This window comes from Chiloscyllium punctatum, chromosome 5 (genome assembly GCF_047496795.1).
Source record: "Chiloscyllium punctatum isolate Juve2018m chromosome 5, sChiPun1.3, whole genome shotgun sequence".
Classification (NCBI taxonomy): domain Eukaryota; kingdom Metazoa; phylum Chordata; class Chondrichthyes; order Orectolobiformes; family Hemiscylliidae; genus Chiloscyllium; species Chiloscyllium punctatum.
The window spans coordinates 856,057-878,986 of record NC_092743.1 but is presented as its reverse complement, the minus strand read 5'-3'; the positions used below and the strand labels follow the sequence as shown (position 1 = coordinate 878,986).

General features: G+C 47.6%; 1 protein-coding gene across 1 annotated transcript in view; it reads left to right on the top strand.

The window, feature by feature from the left end:
* Positions 1-22,130, top strand: part of LOC140476820 (SCO-spondin-like) — a 354,974-nt gene extending 332,844 nt beyond the window's left edge. The window contains exons 66-68 of the mRNA XM_072569613.1: positions 1,263-1,390; positions 14,676-14,826; positions 21,926-22,130. Coding sequence (XP_072425714.1) covers positions 1,263-1,390; positions 14,676-14,826; positions 21,926-21,948 — 302 coding nt within the window. The 3' untranslated portion in view covers positions 21,949-22,130. The remainder of the gene's footprint in view (positions 1-1,262; positions 1,391-14,675; positions 14,827-21,925) is intronic.
* Positions 22,131-22,930: the final 800 nt, after the last annotated feature.

The window sequence follows — 22,930 nt, the reverse complement described above, 5'->3', positions numbered from 1 at the left end:
GCGTAAGGTAATAACTTCATTGCTCATTCCTCCTCCTACACATTCAACAAGAATGGTTCCGGGAATGAGAAACTTCAGTGATGACAGATTGAAGAAGTTGGGACTGTTCTCCTCGGAGAAAAGATCTGATTGAGGTTTTTAAAATCATGAACAGAAGGTAGATAGAGTCATTAGGGAAAAGCTGTTCTTGCTTGTAAAAGGCAAAAAGATCAAAACAGTGTTGATTTAAAGTGAAATGAAAAAGGGTAACACAAGAAAAAACTTTTTCAGACAGTGAGTCATTTGGGTCTGGAATGTTTTGATTGATTTATTGTCACGTACTGAAACACAGTGCAAAGCTTTGTTGATGAGCAGAACAGGCAGATCATCATAAACAGGGATGTACAGATCAGAGATTGTAAAACACTTAGACAGAAGCATACAGGTTACATTGCACAAGGCGTGCACTAGGTGAGATCAATATTAGCAAGATCAGCATTAAAGTTTAGAGAGTCCATTCAGCAATCTAGTAATGGCCAGGAAGAGGAATTAAGGGCTACGGGGAGAACGCTGGTAAGTGGAGCTGAAATGCACATCAGCCATGATTGAATGGCGGAGTGGACTCGATGGGCCGAATGGCCTTACTTCCACTCCTATGTCTTATGGTCTTGGTGCATGTGTTCAAGCTTCTGTGTCTCCTCCACAGAAGAAGTTGGAAGAGATCATTACAGGGGTGGGAAAAGTCTTTAATACTGTATGGAAATGCGGTGGAGGCAGGTTCAATTGAGGCATATTCAAGGAGGCAATGAATCATTATTCAGATCGAAATAGTGTGCAGGGATATGAGAAAGTGAGAGATTGGCCCAGACAGACCAATCAGACTGAATGTAGGAAAAACCTCAGAGCAATCACACGATGAAGAAATGTTTAAGGAAAAACATTCCATCCTGGGGATTGCTCAAGCCTACAGTCGCCTTATTAAGAGTAAAACATTTTGCAGCCTTCGCTATGGCTGCGGGAAGAGATTTTGATTGCCCCAATCAAAATGGTGTACAGGGATATGAGAGGGTGAGAGATTGGCTCACTTGAAAGGTACAGACATTACATATTAAATGGCCTCCTTTTGTTCTGTAATAATTCAATGATAGGCTTCATCTTTCTGAAGAGGCTGAGTTTGGAAGCCCAGCCAGACACATGGAGCACAATCACTACAAAAGAAAGTGGGACTGAATGTTGGTCCAGGAGATTATGTCCCTGATTGTGTAACGTTTTCCTTCTGCTAGATATCTCTCCGAAGTGCCAACATTTCACCGAAATTCGGAACATATCCAAGGGCCAGTGCCATCTGACAAATGTGGCAGTCAGTTCCTGCAGGGGAAGCTGTCTATCCCAAGTTCACGTCATTCCAGAGGTAAGCATTGAAGCTCCCAGGTTTGCTGAATGTAAAGAATTTGCAAATAATCAAATGTCCATCAGAAAGTCCAATCAGACTGAATGTAGGAAAAACCTGAGAGCAATCGCACGATGAAGAAATGTTTAAGGAAAAACATTCCATCCTGGGGATTGCACAAGCCTACAGTCGCCTAATAAAGAGTAAAACATTTTGCAGCCTTCCCTATGGCTATGGGAAAAGGTTTTGATTGATCAAGACCAGAGTGTATCAGGGTAGGCTTATTTCTGTGGGAAAGGTAAAAACAATAACTGCAGATGCTGAAAACCAAATACTGGATTAGTGGTGCTGGAAGAGCACAGCAGTTCAGGCAGCATCCAACGAGCAGCGAAATCGACGTTTCGGGCAAAAGCCCTTCATCAGGAAAAAAGGCAGTGAGCCTGAAGCGTGGAGAGATAAACCAGAGGAGGGTGGGGGTGGGGAGAGAGTAGCACAGAGTACAATGGGTGAGTGGGGGAGGGGATTAAGGTGATAGGTCAAGGAGGAGAGGGTGGAGTGGATAGGTGGAAAAGGAGATAGACAGGTCGGACAAGTCCAGACAAGTCAAGGAGACAGTTACTGAGCTGGAAGTTTGAAACTAGGATGAGGTGGGGGAAGGGGAAATGAGGAAGCTGCTGAAGTCCACATTGATGCCCTGGGGTTGAAGTGTTCCGAGGCGGAAGATGAGGCGTTCTTCCTCCAGGCGACTGGTGGTGAGGGAGCAGCGGTGAAGGAGGCCCAGGACCTCCATGTCCTCAGCAGAGTGGGAGGGGGAGTTGAAATGTTGGGCCACGGGGCGGTTTGGTTGATTGGTGCGGGTGTCTCGGAGATGTTCCCTAAAGCGCTCTGCTAGGAGGCGCCCAGTCTCCCCAATGTAGAGGAGACCACATCGGGAGCAACAGATACAATAAATGATATTAGTGGATGTGCAGGTAAAACTTTGATGGATGTGGAAGGCTCCTTTAGGGCCTTGGATAGAGGTGAGGGAGGAGGTGTGGGCACAGGTTTTACAGTTCCTGCAGTGGCAGGGGAAAGTGCCAGAATGGGAGGGTGGGTCGTAGGGGGATGTGGACCTGACCAGGTAGTCACAGAGGGAACGGTCTTTGCGGAAGGCGGAAAGGGGTGGGGAGGGAAATATATCCCTGGTGGTGGGGTCTTTTTGGAGGTGGCGGAAATGCCGGCGGATGATTTGGTTTATGCGAAGGTTTGTAGGGTGGAAGGTGAGCACCAGGGGCGTTCTGTCCTTGTTACGGTTGGAGGGGTGGGGTCTGAGGGCGGAGGTGCGGGATGTGGACGAGATGCGTTGGAGGGCATCTTTAACCACGTGGGAAGGGAAATTGCGGTCTTTAAAGAAGGAGGCCATCTGGTGTGTTCTATGGTGGAACTGGTCCTCCTGGGAGCAGATACGGCGGAGGCGGAGAAATTGGGAATAGGGGATGGCATTTTTGCAAGAGATAGAGTGGGAAGAGGTGTAATCCAGGTAGCTATGGGAGTCAGTGGGTTTGTAAAAAATGTCAGTGTCAAGTCGGTCATCACTAATGGAGATGGAGAGGTCCAGGAAGGGGAGCAAGGTGTCAGAGATGGTCCAGGTAAATTTAAGGCCAGGGTGGAATGTGTTGGTGAAGTTGATGAATTGCTCATCCTCCTCGCGGGAGCACGAGGTGGCGCCAATGCAGTCATCAATGTAGCGGAGGAAGAGGTGGGGAGTGGTGCCGGTGTAATTACAGAAGATCAACTTTTCTACATAGCCAACAAAGAGACAGGCATAGCTGGGGCCCATACGTGTGCCCATGGCTACGCCTTTGGTCTGGAGGAAGTGGGAGGATTCAAAGGAGAAATTGTTAAGGGTGAGGACCAGTTTGGCCAAACGAATGAGAGTGTCGGTGGAAGGGTACTGTTGGGGACGTCTGGAGAGGAAAAAACGGAGGGCTTGGAGGCCCTGGTCATGGCCGATGGAGGTGTAGAGGGATTGGATATCCATGGTAAAGATGAGGCGTTGGGGGCCGGGGAAACGTAGGTCTTGGAGGAGGTGGAGGGCATGGGTGGTGTCTCGAACGTATGTGGGGAGTTCCTGGACTAGGGGGGATAGGACAGTGTCAAGGTAGGTAGAGATGAGTTCAGTGGGGCAGGAGCATGCTGAGACAATGGGTCAGCCAGGGTGGTCAGGCTTGTGGATCTTGGGAAAGAGGTAGAACCGGGCAGCGCAGGGTTCCCGGACTATGAGATTGGAAGCTGTGGGTGGGAGATCTCCTGAGGTGATGAGGTTCTATATGGTATGCGAGATGATGGTTTGGTGATGGGGGGTGGGGTCATGGTCGAGGGAGCAGTAGGAAGAGGTGTCCTCGAGTTGGCGTTTGGCTTCAGAGGTGTAGAGGTCAGTGCGCCAAACTACCACTGCGCCCCCTTTATCCGCTGGCTTAATGGTGAGGTTGGGATTGGAGCAGAGGGATTGGAGGGCTGCGCGTTGTGAGGGTGAGAGGTTGGAGTGGGGGAGGGGTGTCGACAGGTTGAGGCGGTTAATGTCCCGGCGGCAGTTGGAAATGAAGAGGTCGAGGGCAGGTAATAGGCCATCGCGGGGTGTCCAGGTGGATACAGTGTGTTGAAGGTGGGCGAAGGGGTCCTTGGAAGGTGGGCGGGAGGCGGAGGCGACGGAAGAATTGTTCGATGTCACAGTGTGTATTAAATTCATTGATGCGTGGATGGAGGAGGATGAAGGTAGAAGACTGTTAAGCTAGAAGAGATACTTGTTAGGAAGGAAGATGTGTTGGACATTTTGAACAACTTGAGGATAGACAAGTCCCCCGGGCCTGACGGGATATATCCTAGGATTATGTGGGAAGCAAGAGAGGAAATTGCAGTACCGTTGGCAATGATCTTCTCGTCTTCACTGGCAATGGGGGTGGTACCAGGGGACTGGAGAGTAGCGAATGTTGTGCCCCTGTTCAAAAAAGGGAATAGGGATAACCCCGGGAATTACAGGCCAGTTAGTCTTACTTCTGTGGTAGGCAAAGTAATGGAAAGGGTACTGAGGGATAGGATTTACGAGTATCTGGAAAGACACTGCTTGATTAGGGACAGCTAGCATGGATTTGTGAAGGGTAGGTCTTGCCTTACAAGTCTTATTGAATTCTTCGAGGAGGTGACCAAGCATGTGGATGAGGGTAGAGCAGTGGATGTAGTGTACATGGATTTTAGTAAGGCATTTGATAAGGTTCCCCATGGTAGGCTTATGCGGAAAGTCAGGAGGCATGGGATAGAGGGAAATTTGGCCAATTGGATAGAAAACTGGCCAACCGGTCGAAGGCAGAGAGTGGTGGTAGATGGTAAATATTCAGCCTGGAGCCCCGTTACAAGTGGAGTTCCGCAGGGATCAGTTCTGGGTCCTCTGCTGTTTGTAATTTTTATTAATGACTTAGATGAGGGAGTCGAAGGGTGGGTCAGTAAATTTGCAGATGATACGAAGATAGGTGGAGTTGTGGACAGTGTGGAGGGCATTTGTCGGCTGCAGAGGGACTTAGATATGATGCAGAGCTGGGCTGAGGAGTGGCAGATGGAGTTCAACCCTGCCAAGTGTGAGGTTGTCCATTTTGGAAGAACAAATAAGAATGCGGAATACAGGATTAATGGTAGGGTTCTTAGTCAGGTGGAGGAACAGAGGGATCTTGGGGTCTATGTACATAGATCTTTGAAGGTTGCCACTCAGGTGGATAGAGTTTGTAAGAAGGCCTATGGAGTATTATCGTTCATTAGCAGAGGGATTGAATTCAAGAGTTGTGAAGTGATGTTGCAGCTGTACAGGACTTTGGTTAGGCCACAGTTGGAGTACTGTGTGCAGTTCTGGTCGCCTCACTTTAGGAAAGATGTGGAAGCTTTGGAGAGGGTGCAGAGAAGATTTACCAGGATGTTGCCTGGAATGGAGAGTAGGTCGTACGAGGATAGGCTGAGAGTTCTCAGCCTTTTCTCGTTGGAACGGCGAAGGATGAGGGGTGACTTGATAGAGGTTTATAAAATGATCAGAGGAATAGATAGAGTAGACAGTCAGAAACTTTTTCCCCGGGTACAACAGAGTGTTACAAGGGGACATAAATTTAAGGTGAAGGGTGGAAGGTATAGGGGAGATGTCAGGGGTTGGGTCTTTACCCAGAGAGTGGTGGGGGCATGAAATGCGCTGCCCGTGGGAGTGGTAGAGTCAGAATCATTGGCGACCTTTAAGCGGCATTTGGATAGGTACATGGATGGATGCTTAATCTAGGATAGAAGTTCGGCACAACATCGTGGGCCGAAGGGCCTGTTCAGTGCTGTATTGTTCTATGTTCTATGTTCTATGTTCTAAGGTGAGTCCTTTGCTGAGGACTGATCGTTCGTCCTCAGTGAGTGGGAGGTCTGGAGGGATGGTGAAAACTCGGCAGGGCCGGGAGCTGGGATCTGGTGTGGGTGTGGAGCTGGGAGTGGGGTCGGAGACAGTACCTGGAGTGGGTGTGATGGTGAGGGGAATGGGGGTGGAGGCATGAGCTGTGGTAATGTTCCCCTCGGGGTTCTGGGGGGTGGGGATAGTGACAGTGGGGTCTGTGGGGGGGCGTGTCAGCAGAATGCAGGTGAGTGACGCTGGTGGGGGCGGAAGTGGTGGTGACCATGGCAGTAGGGGTGGCGGGAGTCACTGAGCATGTGGCATCAGCGATGATGTGAGGGCCGGAAGTGGCTGTGGGAGTGGCCATGATGTGGGCGGAAGTGACATCATCACTCAGCGTGGGGGTGGTAGCTGTGTCAGCCGCATGGCTAATGGCGTTTCCGAGGCCAGGGGAATCTTCTGGGATGTTTGAGGAGCGCTGGTTATGGAGGTGTGTGGGTAAAAGTTTGTTGTACTTACAGTTTTTAATGTTTGAGATGGAATTGAAATACTGTTTGTTGAGAGTATGAATTCTCCTGAGGATGTAGTACAGAGTGGGTCCTTTGCAATTCTGAGAGAGTGTGGCCCTCAGCTGAGGCAGGCCTCACTGGAGAGAGGTTAGGTGATGGCGAATTGCTGCAAGCGTGGAGCGGAGGATCTTGAAGGAGAACTGTTGCTGGTGTTTTTGAATCTGTAGTCTGTACTGTTTGTCCTGTTCGCGTCCGAACTCTGCTGGTTTAAAGGTGGTCCGGAGTCCGTGTGGGATGAGTTGGTTACGGAGGCATGCACTGAGGAAGCAAATGTGGCTGTGGTACCGAGTTTGTTTCACAACATGGTTGAAGAGCTTCAGAGCAGAGGAAATGACCTGGGAGTTGCAGTGGGAGAGGGACTCCCTGAGATTCTTGTAGAGAGAGGAGGAAAACTTCTTCAAGGCAGGCATCCTCGCAAGAGGATTCGCAGTAGGGTTAAAATCAACAAGGTAAAAACAATGACTGCAGATGCTGAAAATCAAATACTGGATTAGTGGTGCTGGATGAGCACAGCAGTTCAGGCAGCATCCAACGAGCAGCGAAATCGACGTTTCGGGCAAAAGCCCTTCATCAGGAATAAAGGCAGTGAGCCTGAAGCGTGGAGAGATAAACCAGAGGAGGGTGGGGGTGGGGAGAGAGTAGCACAGAGTACAATGGGTGAGTGGGGGAGGAGATTAAGGTGATAGGTCAAGGAGGAGAGGGTGGAGTGGATAGGTGGAAAAGGACATAGGCAGGTAGGACAAGTCCGGACAAGTCAAGGAAACAGTTACTGAGCTGGAAGTTTGAAACTAGGATGAGGTGGGGGAAGGGGAAATGAGGAAGCTGTTGAAGTCCACATTGATGCCCTGGGGTTGAAGTGTTCCGAGGCAGCAGATGAGGCGTTCTTCCTCCAGGCATCTGGTGGTGAGGGAGCAGCGGTGATAGAGGCCCAGGACCTCCATGTCCTCGGCACAGTGGGAGGTGGAGTTGAAATGTTGGGCCACGGGGCGGTTTGGTTGATTGGTGCGGGTGTCTCGGAGATGTTCCCTAAAGCACTCTGCTAGGAGGCGCCCTGTCTCCCCAATGTAGAGGAGACCACATCGGGAGCAACAGATACAATAAATGATATTAGTGGATGTGCAGGTAAAACTTTGATGGATGTGGAAGGCTCCTTTAGGGCCTTGGATAGAGGTGTGGGCACAGGTTTTACAGTTCCTGCAGTAGCAGGGGAAAGTGCCAGAATAGGAGGGTGGGTCATAGGGGGATGTGGACCTGACCAGGTAATCACGGAGGGAACGGTCTTTGCGGAAGGCAGAAAGGGGTGGGGAGGGAAATATATCCCTGGTGGTGGGGTCTTTTTGGAGGTCAAGATTAGAGTCGTGCTGGAAAAGCACAGCAGGTCAGGCAGCATCCAAGGAGCAGGAAAATTGACATTTTGGGCAAAAGCCCTTTATCATCCTCATTCCTGATGAAGGGCTTTTGCCCAAAGCATTGATTTTCCTGCTCCTCAGATGCTGCCTGACCTGCTGTGCTTTTCCAGCATCACAATAATCTTGACTCTGATCTTCAGCATCTACAGTACTCACTTTCGCCTTGTTTCTGTGGGATACATCTTAATACTGAAATTACCTATAGCGCAACATGAAGTGTAACAATACTAGTGTGTACAGAATCTCTCCATGAATATGTCATGCCATTTGGTCAAAAGACAGACATTCCTCTGGAGTTAAGAGGAAATAAAGTGTTGTCGATGCTCAATACCTTCATCCTTTGTCAAATTTTAATTCTCTAGTCATCATGCCGTAGAAGAAGTGTATATTGTTAAAGAGGAGATTGGGAAGATATGAGCCCAGCACATCAGTGCAAAAGATAAAACTGAACTTTTCACAGCAATCTTCAGCCAGAAGTGCAGAGTTTATCTCTCCACCCTGGAGGCTCCTGGCCTCTATTCCTGATGAAGGGCTTTTGCCCAAACCGTCGATTTTCCTGCTCCTCGGATGCTGCCTGACCTGCTGTGCTTTTCCAGCACCACTCTAATCTAAACTTTAGTTTCCAGCATCTGCAGTCCTCACTTTTGCCTAGAAGTGCAGAGTAGATGATCCACCTTGGCCTCTTCCAGAGGCCCTCAGCATGACTGATACCAACTTCAGCCAATTCCATTCAATACATGTGATATATTAAGAGGCACCTGGAAGCACCGGATATTGCAAAAGCTATGGGCTCTGACAATATTTCAGCAATAGTGCTGAGGACTTGTGCTCCAGAATGTGCTGCTCCCCTAGCCAAGCTGTTCCAGTACAGTTATAACGCTGGTATCTATCCACAATTTAGAAAACTGTCCAGGTATGTCCTGTACATAAAAAGCAGGACACATCCAACCCAGCCAGTTACTGCCCCATTAATCTCCTTTCGATCATCGGTAAAGTGATGGAAGGTGTCATCAACAGTGCTATCAAGATGCACCTGCTCAGCAATAACCTGCTCAGTGATGCCCAGTTTGGGTTCCCCCAGAAGAGCTGAGTTCCAGAGAGGAGATTAAAGTGACAGCCCTTGACACCAAGGCTGCACTTAGTGGCATCAAGGATCCCTGGCAAAACTGGATTCAGTGCATTGGCCAGGCCACAGCTGGGGCACTGTATGCAGTTCTGGTCACCTCACTATGAGAAGGATGTAATAGCATGATAGGGGATAGGGAGCAGGTTCACCAGGATGTTGCCTCAGATGGAGAAATTGAGCTACAAGGAGAGACTAGGTAGGTTTGGATTGTTTTCTTCAGAATATCAGTTACCTGAATACTCAATTATCCAAACGAAATACTGCCCACCCATCTCATTCGGATAATCGAGATTCCTCTGAATTTGAATAAGCACTTCAAATGTCATAACCTTCAAGGATATGGGAAAGTGCAGGAAATTGGTATTAGCGCACCTTTACTGGTGGTTATGTCAGTGCAGGCTTGATGGCTCAAAGGGCCTTTTCTGCACTGTATGTATCTGTGATTCTCTACCACCCTTCTTAAAAAGTTTTGCCATCCTCCAGTCCTCTGGTACATCCTCCGGCCAGAGACGAAAAAAATATTTGTGTCAGAGCCCCTGCAATTTCTTGCCTCACCTCCTGCAGCAGCCTGGGATATAATTCATCCAGGCCTGGAGAAACTGTCTGTTTTTAAGCCTAACAGTCCTTCCAGGTGAGACAGAGGTTCACTCACCTCTCTTCCAACCTAGTGTACTGCATCAGATGCTCCCAATGTGGCCTTCTCTACATCGGGGAGGCCCAACATAAACTTAGGGAACGGTTCAACGAGCATCTCAGCCAGGCCCACAGGGGCCAACCAGCTCTTCCAGTCACCGCTCATTTCAATTCCCCTTCCCACTCCCTTTCTGACATGACCATCCTTGGCCTCCTCCATTGCCAAAATGAGCCACAGTGCAAATTGGAGGAACAGCACCTCATCTTCTGCCAGGGCAGCCTACAGCCTGATTGACTTAACATTGAGCTCTCCAATTTCAAATAACTTCCCTCCCCATCCCTGACTCCCTTCCCAGCTCCTCCCCATCCCTTCCACTGCTTCCTGCCACCAACTAGATTCATTTCTCCCACTAATCAACTAGGTCATACCCTCTACCTGTCTTCACCTATGCCCACTTCACACCCTCCCCCCACCATCCCCTTTATCTGCAGCTCTCTCCACACCCACCCCCAGTCCTGAAGAAGGGAAATGTTAAATTCTGTCCCTCCTGATGCTGCCTGCCTCGCTGTGTTCCTCCCTCTCCTGATGCTGCCTGCCTTGCTGTGTTCCTCCCCCTCCTGATGCTGCCTGCCTCGCTGTTCCTCCCCCTCCTGATGCTGCCTGCCTCGCTGTGTTCCCCTCCTTCCTGATGCTGCCTGCCTCGCTGTGTTCCTCCCCCTCCTGATGCTGCCTGCCTCGCTGTGTTCCCCTCCCTCCTGATGCTGCCTGCCTCGCTGTGTTCCCCTCCCTCCTGATGCTGCCTGCCTCGCTGTGTTCCTACCCCTCCTGATGCTGCCTGCCTCACTGTGTTCCCCTCCCTCCTGATGCTGCCTGCCTCGCTGTGTTCCTTCCCCTCCTGATGCTGCCTGCCTCGCTGTGTTCCTCCCCCTCCTGATGCTGCCTGCCTCGCTGTGTTCCCCTCCCTCCTGATGCTGCCTGCCTCGCTGTGTTCCTTCCCCTCCTGATGCTGCCTGCCTCGCTGTGTTCCCCTCCCTCCTGATGCTGCCTGCCTCGCTGTGTTCCTTCCCCTCCTGATGCTGCCTGCCTCGCTGTGTTCTTCCAGCTTCCTGCCTGTCTATTTTGGATTCCATCATCTACAGTTTTTTGTCTTTAAGCCCACAAGAGCCTTTAATACATTCCCATTTCTCATGTGAAGCTGTGCAAGTTCCTCACAGTCTCTGTTCCTGAATTCTGTACCTACGTTCTCTTCCTTTTGTATGAAGATCAAAGAGAAGCATTCACTCAACATCCTTCCAATATCCTGCGCTTCACTCATAGGCTGCCCCCTTGGTCCCTAATGGTCCCTGCTCTTTCCCTGCTTAACCGCTTCCCTTTAATGTAATTTAGTATTTATGAAGTATCTTGGGATTCTCCCTAATCTTGTTCATAATATCCTTTCTCATGCCTCCTTTTTGCTCTTCTAATTGCTTTCTCAAGGTCCCTTCTGAAGTTATTGTATTTCTGAAGGGCCACAACTGAATTGCTCCATCTGGGCTTGCTAATAGCTCTTTTCTTCTTCCTCATCCAATCCTGAATTGTCCTGGATATCCAGGAATGTCTGGACGTATTGCTGCTACATTTCCCCCAAAAGGAAACATGTTGGACCTACACTCTCCCAGCTCATTTTGAATGCTCTCCCTACCCCCTCTCCCTTGCTCAACCATAACATTACCTATAAGCAGCTATTCCCTGTCTACTGTGGTCAGATCCTGCTTTATTTTAATAATTTGTGCCTTCCAAAGCCATCTTTTGCAGGCCATCTTTTTCCTTGTCCAGAATAAATTTGAACTGCACTATGTTGTGGTCACTATTGCTAAAATGCCCGCCAACTGCCACATCAAACACTTATCTGGTTTCTTTCCACAGACCAGATCCAGCACTACACTGTCCCCTGTTGGGCCTTCTGTATATTGATGCAAAAAACTGCCTTGGATACATTTCAAGAACTCTGCTCCCTCTAAATCCTTCACACTGTGACTATCCCAATTTACATTGGGGAAAGTCTAAATCCCTGAGTATAATGAACTGATTATTGCTCTAACACACCTCTGTGAACTGTCTACATATTTGCTCCTTTATTTCTCGCTGACCTATTGGGAGCCTAATATACTTCCAGTAAATTGGCTGCTCCTCAACGTTTCTAAGTTCTACCCACACAGCCTCATTGGAGGACCTTCCAAGATGTCATCTCTCCTCTGTCTCACCTAAAGATGTTGAGTTGCCAGTCTAGCCCTTCACTCAGCCATGTTTATGTGATAGCAACAATGTGTCAATCCACAACATTAAGCCACCTTACCTATTACACTCTTAGTATTAAAGTAAAGACCGTTCAGCCTTTCCTTACTCTCTTGGTACTCAACAAATCTATAAGGAAATATGAGGGAAATGTTAACATTATGGAGTAGTTATAAGGGAGGACTTCAGTTATTCAAATATACTGTAGGATACTGGTAGTGTAAAGAGGAGCAAGGAGAAAGTGTTCCAGGACTGTGTTCAGGAGAGTTTCCTACAGCACCATGTGTCCAGTTCAACAGGAACGATGCATGTTTGGACCTGGTCCTTGGAAATGAGGTGGGTTAAGTGAATCAAGTGTCAGTGGGAGAGCATTTCAGTAAGCTTCGCATGAACAGGAAGGAGAGATGACATCTGGAGCCACTGTCTGAATGAGAAGTATTTCAGGGAATTTGGAGGCAGCGAGGGAATTTGGTGCAGAGGGGAAGAGGTGTTTTTTTAGCTCATAGTTTATGAGGTCTTTTTACAGGATAAACTGAAACCTAAGATTAAGGATCCAGCACAAAAAAAAGAGGAATATGATTTGATTTATTGTAGTCAAAACCAAAGTACTGTGAAAAGTTTTGTTTTGTGAGCAGTACAGGCAGCTCATAGCAAACAAGGACATACAGATCATAGGAAGCTTAGACAGAGTGAGATATACAAGGTTACACTGCACAGAAGGTGCTCAAAGTGAAATCAACATCAGCAAGATCAACATCATTTGAAATTAGAGAGATCCATTCAGCACTCTAATTACAGCAGGGAAAAAGCTGTTCTTGAACCTGTTGGTGCATATGTTCAAATTTCTGTATCTTCTGTCTGATGGAAGAGGTTGAAAGAGAGTATTACCAGAGTGGGAGGAGTCTTTGATGATGGCTGCCTTTCCACAGCAATGAGACATGTAAGTGGAGGCCATGGATGGGAGGTTGCCTTGTGTGATGGTCTGGGCCATGTTCACAACTTTCTGTAGTTTCTTAATGTCCTGGGCAGAGCAATTGCCTTACCAAGCAGTGTTACACCCAGACAGAGTACTTTCTACAGTACATCTGTAAAAGCTGGTGAGGGTACTTATGGATGTGCCAAATTTCCAAGCCTCCTGAGGAAGTAGAGACAGCGTTGTGCCTTCTTGACTATCACATCTACATAGGACGACCAGGATAGATGGTCGGTTATCACCACTCCTTGGAACTTGATGCTTTTGGCCCTCTCCACATCAGTTCTATTGATCTGGGTAAGGGTGTGTCCTCCTCCTTCCTTCTTGAAGTCAACAATCAGTCCTTGTATTTTGCCGACATTGAAACTATTATCATTGCACCATGACACCAAGCACTTTACCTCCTTCTGACTCACTGTTGTTTGATATCCATCCTACCACAGTGGTGTCATCAGCAAACTTGTAAATGTCATTCATATGGAATTTGGTTACACAGTTATGGTGTATAGGCAGTACAGTAGCAAGCTCAGTACACATCCATGTGGGGTGTCAGTGTTGAGGATTATCTACTGTCTATCTTCCCTAATTGCGGTCTGTAGGTTAGGAAGCTGAGGAAAACTGTACATTCATTGCTTAGTAATAGTTACTAAGGTTACTCTTCAGATTGAAGGTAAATAGGGAAATACTTAAAGGTTACAAACTAAAATACGAGTAAGAATTTTTTTAAAAAAGGTAAATTAAGAATTAAATCAATAGAGGTACCGGGCTAGGCCATGTGTTGTACCTGCATGATGTGGGAACTGGTGGACCCCACTGCGGCTCATAGCGACCACATCTGACATAAGGATTGGTAGTTTGAGGAACTCCATTTCAGTGTTGATGAGCTGGAGCCTGAGCTTCGAGCACTGTAACACATTAGGGAGAGGGAGAGTTATCTGGATGCCGTGTTTCAGGAGAGTGTGACTACAAGAGAGGCAAGTGGAGGATGTAGGAGGTAATGCTGAAGGAGCCTCAGCCCTTGAGCTTGTCAAATAGGTTTAAGATTCTTGCTCTCTGTGTGGAGGAGAGCAGATGCTGTAGGGAGGATGAGCAAACTGACCACAGCACCATGGTACAAGGCGCAATTTGGGGGTGGGGAAGGGGAGAGAAACATAGTTGTAAATCAGGGATAGTATAGTCGTGGGAATAGTCACCGTTCTCTGTGGCCAAGATCTGGAGTCCTGGAGGCTGTGTTGTCCATCTGGTGCCCAGGTTCAGGATATCTCATCTGAGCTCCAGAGGAACTTGGAGTGGGAGGGGAAAGATCCAGTTATTGTGGCTCATGTAGATACCAATGAAATCATTAGAAAAAGGAAAAAGATGCTTTGCTGAGGGAATATGAGGAGCTAGGGCTAAATTAAAAATTGCTGGTCTGGTCTACATGACTCCAGACCCTCAAACATGTGGTTGACTCTTAACTGTTCTGTCAGCAATAAATAGAGCTTTCAGTTACATCTGCATCAAATAAACAGGTTTTGAAACAGTCATGTTTTATGTCTGAATACAACTGATTTGTACATGTTATCGAGAGTCTGGTGCTGGAAAAGCACAGCAGGTCAGGCAGCTTCCGAGGAGCAGGCGAATTGTCATTTTGGGCATAAGGCCTTCGTCACTGAACCTCCCCCCCTCCCCCTCAGGTCATCCCCTCTACCCTGAAGCTTTTCAGCCACAGCCTGAAACAGACTCACTACCACAGCCTCATTTCCTTCCTCAGTACCTGCCTACCAAACCGACTGATCCCACATGGACGCATTCCTGATGAAGGCCTTATACCAGAGGTGTCGATTTTCCTGTTCTTCGGATGCTGCCTGACCTGCTGTGCTTTTCCAGCACCACACTCTTTACTCTGGTCTCCAGCATCTGATCGTCACTTTCTTTTGATATATATGTTGCAGGAGCCTTACCTGCAGAGTGTCTGTGATTGCTGCAGTTATCGGCTTGATCCTGAACGGCCAGTACAGTTCATGAATTTGCAATGTGACAATGGAGATGTGGAGCCTATTGTTCTGCCCGTAATTCTCAGCTGTGAATGCAGCAGCTGTCAGGGTAAGTACCAGAATACACTGAGAATGTATACTCAGCTCCTTGTTCCCTCTTCCACGTTACACACTATACTAAAACATCCTACTCTGCCAATGGAAAGTATGTCTGGAATATTAAATGCACCAGTCACCACATCGGAGTATCACTTGGGGACCATGTTGAGACATGGCTTACACAAGGCAATAAAGGAAAAATGAGAATGTTCTGGCCATTAGCTGCTCAGGAGAGAAAGGGAAGGATTTGAGATTCTAATCACATCAGTTATGATCTTATCAAGTGGGAGAAACAAACTTAAGGTGAGGGGGTGGAGAGGGGGCGAGTGGCCCACCTGTGTTCCTACATCATGTTAGCTAGATTTAGATTTCTCTTCACCTCCCCTCCTGGTTGATTGTATTTGCCCTGGTTCTCACTTGAATAATTTGCCTAATGTGCTCATACACCTTTATTTTTTGTCCCACTAGCTGCACCTCCCTTATCTTTCACCAATGTTGGAATGTATCTAGCCTATATCTACAGTATCTTTACATAAAAATCACATATTGCTCTCCTGCAGTCATACCTATGAAACTCCAGTTTCATTTTAGTCTAGTACTAGTTAAGAAGAAATCTATTTTCATTCTAGTTTTGGACAATAATGTGGAGTTAATCACATTGGGCAGAGTTGATTCACATTTCTTGAATTTAAACAGACATTTTGGGGAACCATGGATGACAAGGGAAATTGTAAACTTAGTCAAAAGGAAAAATGAAGCATATAACAGGTCTAAGCAGTTACAAACTGACAAAGCCCTTAAGGGATATGGAGACATTTTGAAGAAATTTAAAAGCGGAATTAGGAAGACTAAAAGAGGGCATGGAATGTCTTTAGTGAACAGAGTCAAGGAGAATCCCAAGGTTTTTTATGCATATATTAAACAAAAGAGGGTAGCAAGGGACATATTAGGCCCACTCAAGGATAAAAGAGGGAAATTATGTGTGGAGCCACAGGAAGTTAGCCCACCTTTGGTATACTCTGTGCAATTCTGGTCTCCTTCCTATTGGTAGGATGTTGTGAAACTTGAAATGGTTCACAAAAGATTTACAAGGATGTTGCCAGGGTTGGATGATTTCAGCTATAGGGAGAGGCTGAGTAGACTGGGCTGTTTCTCTGGAGCATCAGAGGCTGAGGGATGACCTTATAGAGGTTTATAAAATCATGAGGGGCATGGATAGAGCAAATAGGTCTTTTCCCTGGGCTGGGGGAGTCCACATTTAAAAGGCATCTGGATGGATATATGATTAGGAAGGGTTTACAGGGAAAAGGGCCAAATGCTGCCAAATGGTACTAGACTAATTTAGGATACCTGGTTGGCATGGTTGAGTTGACTGAAGGGTCCGTTTTCTTGCTGTACATCTCTATGACTCTTATGACTAAGTAGGAGGGATCCATAATGAATAATTTGTATCAATATTCACCAAGGACAAGGAAATGACTGATGCTGAGGTCAGGGATGATGTGTGAATACCTAAAGAATGTCAGTATATTGAAGGAGGAAGTTTTGGTTTCTTAAATTGCATCAAAGTGGATAAGTCCCCAGGGCTAGCTGGGCTCATTCCCAGGTTAAACGCGAAAGGCAAGGGAAGAAATAGCAGATATCTTAATATCTTCTTTGACCACAGACGAGGTTCCAGAGGACTGGAGATTAGCCATTGTTGTTCCCTTGTTTAACAAAGTAGGCAGAGATAATGCAGGAAGTTTAACGCCAGTGAGCCTGCTGTCTGTCATGGGGAAGCTCTTGGAGAAGATGCTGAAGGACAAGATATGCACATTAGGAATAAAATGGACTGGTTGGTAACAGGCAGCATGGTTTTGTGCGGGGATGGTCATGTCTCACCAAACTGATTGAATTTTTTGAAGAGAAGGTGTCAGTGTTGGATTGGGATGGATAAAGTTAAAAATCGCACAACGCCCGGTTATAGTCCTACAGATGTATTTGGAAGTACAAGCTTCTAGAGCACTACATGATGAAGGAGCAGTGCTCTGAAAGCTGGTACTTCCAAATAAACCTGTTGAATTATAACCTGGTGTTGTGTGATTTTGAATTTTGTGAAGGGGTGACAAGGATTATTGATGAAGGAAGGGCTGCAGATGTAGTTTATATGGACTTTAATAAGGTGACGTCACACATGGCAGATCTAAATCGCATGGGATTTGGGGTAGGGTAGCTGGATGGAGAGAGAAAAGGGTTGGCAGGATTAAGGAACCCTGGATGGCGAGATATTGAGGCCTTGACCAAGAAAAAAGGAAGCATGGCTCAAGGGAATCTCTGGAGGTATATAGGGAATACAGAAGTTTACTGAAGAAGGAAATCAGGAGGATGAAAAGGGGGCATTAGCACTAGCAAATCTGCCCGCCAGAATAATGGTCCTCCTCCAGTTAAGGTGCAACTCAATCGTCTTGAACAGGCCACCTCTGCCGCAGAAAAGGTCCCAATGATCTAACCATCTGAATTCCTGCCCCCCGCACCAATTCTTTAGCCGTGTATTCATCTGCCATATCCTCCTGTTCTTACCCTCACCAACACGTGGCACTGGAAGTAATCCAGACATTACCACTGTCAAGGTCCTGGTTTTTTAACATTTTTCCTAGCTTTCTGTAATCAATCTGCTGGATCTCATCCTTGTTTCTACCCATGTCATTTGTGCATCATGCACAATGACTTCTAGCTGCTCACCCCCTCCCCTTGACAGCGTTCTACAGTCTGAGACATCCTGGACCCTGGTGCCCAGGAACTGACACACCATCCTGGATTCCCATTTGTGGTCACAGAATTTCCGATCTGTCCCTCTAACTATCGAGTCTCCTATCACTAAGGTCCTGCTTCCCTTTACCCTTGCCCGTTGTGCCCCAGAGTCCGTCGTAGTGCCACCAATCTGGTTACTGCTGCTTTCCCCGAAGGTGAGCACCAGGGACGTTCTGTCCTTGTTACGGTTGGAGGGGTGGGGTCTGAGGACGGAGGTGCGGGATGTGGACGAGATGCGTTGGAGGGCATCTTTAACCACGTGGGAAGGGAAATTGTGGTCTCTAAAGAAGGCGGCCATCTGGTGTGTTCTATGGTGGAACCGGTCCTCCTGGGAGCAGATCCGGCGGAGGCGGAGGAATTGGGAATACGGGATGGCATTTTTGCAAGAGGTAGGGGTGGGAAGAGGTGTAATCCAGGTAGCTGTGGGAGTCGGTGGGTTTGTAAAAGATGTCAGTGTCAAGTCGGTTGTCATTAATGGAGATGGAGAGGTCCAGGAAGGGGAGGGAGGTATCAGAGATGATCCAGGTTAATTTAAGGTCAGGGTGGAATGTGTTGGTGAAGTTGATGAATTGCTCAACTATCTCGCGGGAGCACGAGGTGGCGCCAATGCAGTCATCAATGTAGCGGAGGAAGAGGTGGGGAGTGGTGCCGGTGTAATTACAGAAGATCGACTGTTCTACATAGCCAACAAAGAGACAGGCATAGCTGGGGCCCATACGTGTGCCCCACTCACCTGCATTCTGCTGACACACCCCCCCACAGATCCCACTGTCACCATTACCGCCCCCCCCCCCCGAACCCTGAGAGGAACACCAACCCTGATCATGACTCCACCCCCATTCCCCCCACCATCACACCCACTCCAGTTACTGGCTCTGCCCCCCCTCCCAGCTCCACACCCACACCAGATCCCAGCTCCCAGCCCTGCCGAGTTTTCACCATCCCTCCAGACCTTCCCCTCACTGAGGACGAACAATCAGTCCTCAGCAAAGGACTCACCTTCATCCCCCTCCGTCCACGCATCAATGAATTTAATACACGCCATGATGTCGAACAATTCTTCCGTCGCCTCTGCCTCCGAGCTTACTTTCACAATCAGGACTCCCGCCCACCTTCCGAGGACCCCTTCGCCCACCTCCAACACACTGCATCCACCTGGACACCCCGCGCTGGCCTATTACCTGCCCTTGACCTCTTCATTTCCAACTGCCGCCGGGACATTAACCGCCTCAACCTGTCTACCCCCCTCCCCCACTCCAGCCTCTCACCCTCACAACGTGCAGCCCTCCAATCCCTCTGCTCCAATCCCAATCTCACCATCAAGCCAGCGGACAAAGGGGGCACAGTGGTAGTCTGGTGCACTGACCTCTACACCGCTGAAGCCAAACATCAACTCGAGGACACCTCTTCCTACCACCCCCTCGACCATGACCCCACCCCCCCATCACAAAACCATCATCTCCCAGACTATACAGAATGTCATCACCTCAGGAGATCTCCCACCCACAGCTTCCAACCTCATAGTCCTGGAACCCCGCACTGCCCGGTTCTACCTTCTTCCCAAGATCCACAGCCTGACCACCCTGGCCGACCCATTGACTCAGCATGCTCCTGCCCCACTGAACTCATCTCTACCTACCTCGACACTGTCCTATCCCCCCTAGTCCAGGAACTCCCCACATACGTTCGAGACACCATTCACGCCCTCCACCTCCTCCAAGACTTGCATTTCCCTGGCCCCAATGCCTCATCTTCACCATGGATATCCAGTCCCTCTACACCTCCATCCACCATGACCAGGGCCTTCAAGCCCTCCATTTTTTCTTCTCCTGACGTCCCAAACAGTACCCTTCCACCGACACTCTCATTCGTTTGGCCGAACTGGTCCTCAACCTTAACAATTTCTCCTTCGAATCCTCCCACTTCCTCCAGACCAAAGCGGTAGCCATGGGCACACGTATGGGCCCCAGCTATGCCTGTCTCTTTGTTGCCTACATAGAACAGTCGATCTTCCTTAATTACACTGGCAACACTGCCCACCTCTTCCTCCGCTACATTGATGACTCCAGCAAGGAGGTTGAGCAATTCATCAACTTCACCAACACATTCCACCCTGACCTTAAATTTACCTGGACCATCTCTGACACCTCCCTCCCCTCCCTGCATCTCTCCATCTCCATTAATGATAACCGACTTGACACTGACATTTTTTACAAACCCACCGACTCCCACAGCTACCTGGATTACACCTCTTCCCACCCCTACCTTTTGCAAAAATGCCATCCCATATTCCCAATTCTTCCGCCTCCACCGTATCTGCTCCCAGGAGGACCAGTTCCACCATAGAACACACCAGATGGTCTCCTTCTTTAGAGACCGCAATTTCCCTTCCCACGTGGCTAAAGATGCCCTCCAATGCATCGTGTCCACATCCCACTCCTCCGCCCTCAGACTCCCCCTCCAACCATAACAAGGACAGAACGCCCCTGGTGCTCACCTTCCACCCTACCAACCTACGCATAAACCAAATCATCCGCCGACATTTCCGCCACCTCCAAACAGACCCCACTACCAGGGATATATTCCCCTCCCCACCCCTTTCCGCCTTCCGCAAAGACCGTTCCCTCTGTGACTACCTGGTCAGGTCTACGCCCCCAAACAACCCACCCTCCCATCCTGGCACTTTCCCCTGCCACCGCAGGAACTGCAAAACCTGCACACACACCTCCTCCCTCACCTCCATCCAATGCCCTAAAGGAGCCTTCCACATCGACCAAAGTTTTACCTGCACATCCACTAATATGATTTATTGTATCCGTTGCTCCCGGTGCGGTCTCGTCTACACTGGGGAGACTGGGCGCCTCCTAGCAGAGCGCTTTAGGGAACATCTCCGGGACACCCGCACCAATCAACCCCACCGCCCTGTGGCCCAGCATTTCAACTCCCCCTCCCACTCTGCCGAGGACATAGAGGTCCTGGGCCTCCTTCACCACCGCTCCCTCACCACCAGACACCTGGAGGAAGAACGCCTCATCTTCCGCCTCGGAACTCTTCAACCCCAGGGCATCAAAGTGGACTTCAACAGTTTCCTCATTTCCCCTTTCCCCCACCTCACCCTAGCTCCAAACTTCCAGCTCAGCACTGTCCCCATGACTTGTCCTACCTGCCTATCTTCTTTTCCACCTATCCACTCAACCCTCCCCCCCAACCTATCACCTTCATCCCCTCCCCCACTCACCTATTGTAATCTATGCTATTTTCTCCCCACCCCACCCTCCTCTAGTTTATCGTTCCACGCTTCAGGCTCTCTGCCTTTATTCCTGATGAAGGGTTTTTGCCCGAAACATCGATTTCAAAGCTACTTGGATGCTGCCTGAACTGCTGTGCTCTTCCAGCACCACTAATCCAGAATTTGGTTTCCAGCATCTGCAGTCATTGTTTTTACCTAAGTTTTCCAATAGTTAAGTTCTTCTAAATTCTGTTTTCTTTTGATTTGGAGATGCCGGTGTGGGACTGGGGTGTGCAAAGTTAAAAATCACACAACACCAGGTTATAGTCCAACAGGTTTAATTGGAAGCACACTAGCTTTCGGAGCGACGCTCCTTCATCAGGTGATAGTGGAGGGCTCGATCGTAACACAGAATTTATAGCAAAAATTTACAGTGTGATGTAGCTGAAATTATACATTGAAAAATTGATTGTATGTTAAGCCTTTTATCTGTTAGAATACAGTGATAGTTTCACTTCTTTCATGTGTAAATCACAAAACCTTTTTTTTTAAAAAGTTGCATTCTCGGGTTAACTGTTAACAATGGTGATAGCTAGACAATATGTTAAAGGTGTTAGTCCCCTGTGTTCTCTGTCTATGACCTGAATTTTAGATTGATTCTAATCTAAAAAGTGAGATAACAGAGTTTTACATAAATTCGTGCAGTTTTTGAGCAAAGTACGATGTAGCCCTGCAAGTACTTTGTTTTCTTTTGTTTATTTTTCAACTGTAGTGTTAAATAAACTCTGTTTTGCTTAAAGCTAAGTGGTTTGACCAGCTGCATTGCACCTGGAATATCCACGTCACATCTGTGTTCAAAATTAGAAAATGATAGAGTCTTGGATGCCTCCTTAAAATATTTTGAGGGGGTCTGGCCTAATCCATAACAAATGTAGCTTAGGAAAAAGATAGTGAGAAATTGCAGTTATAAACAAACTGGCAAAAATGAGAAGAGAAATGGCTGATGTTTGTTTGTAATGATTTACACAATGCCCTTGAAATTATTTTCAGATTCATTTATATTGTTCAATACCTCACTGTACTTTTTCAGGTGGAGATCTTTCTGGGCGTTGATCTTTTCTGGGGACTGACCTATGATCCTGATGACTGGTGGGAAACTCAAACTTATTAACCATGAGCGAGATTTCTTTCTGAAAGTAAATCTGAAGAACTGCAAGCAACATATGGATTTACACCTAAATAGATTTTTTTTGTATTGAGTGAAATATTTGTTATTAAGAAACTGTAACTTTATTTCGGTGATAAAGAAATCTCTGTCTTTCAATTGATGTCTCTGTGTACTGCTGTTTAAACCCTATCTGTGCTGGGATCTATCCAACGTATTCGAAACAGGTGGCATTTGTCCAGTAGATGTAACCAAATTGCATTCAAATGCCCGATGTCAGCGATATGCTTCAAAACAGCATTCCTGAGAGATTCAGTAAAGAGTCCAAAATTTAAAAATATGGAAGGAAAGTAATGGTTTGGGTTAACCAGTGCAGACTCAATAACTCGAAGGGTCTTTAGATTGTAGGAAGGTGGGAGCTGTTCCAGTGAGATGGGTTGGGGGAGTTTAGCTGTATGGAAAATCACGGGAAAAAATGTTAAGTGGGGTGTGGTGATGGATCAGCCAAGGTTATAGAGTCAGAATCATAGAGTCATACATCACAGAAAAAGACCCTTTGGTCCTACTATTCCAAACCAATCAGGTTTCCCAAAAATACTTGTTCTATTTCCCTGCATTTGGCTCATATCCCTCTAAACATTTCCTATTCATGCACTTGTCCAAATATCTGTTACACTTTCTAACTGTACTTACATCTATCACATCCTCTGGTAGTTTACTGCATGCACACAACAGCCTCTGTATGGAAAACGTTGCCCCTCAGGTTCCTTCCAAATCTTCCCCTTCTCGCATTATCTATGGTCCTCATGATTTTATAGACCTCTATAAGGTCACCTCTCAACCTCCTACACTCCAGGGACAAAGGTCCAAGCCGATTCAGTCTCTCCCTATAACTCAAATCCTTTACAAGGATGTCACTGGGATTAAATA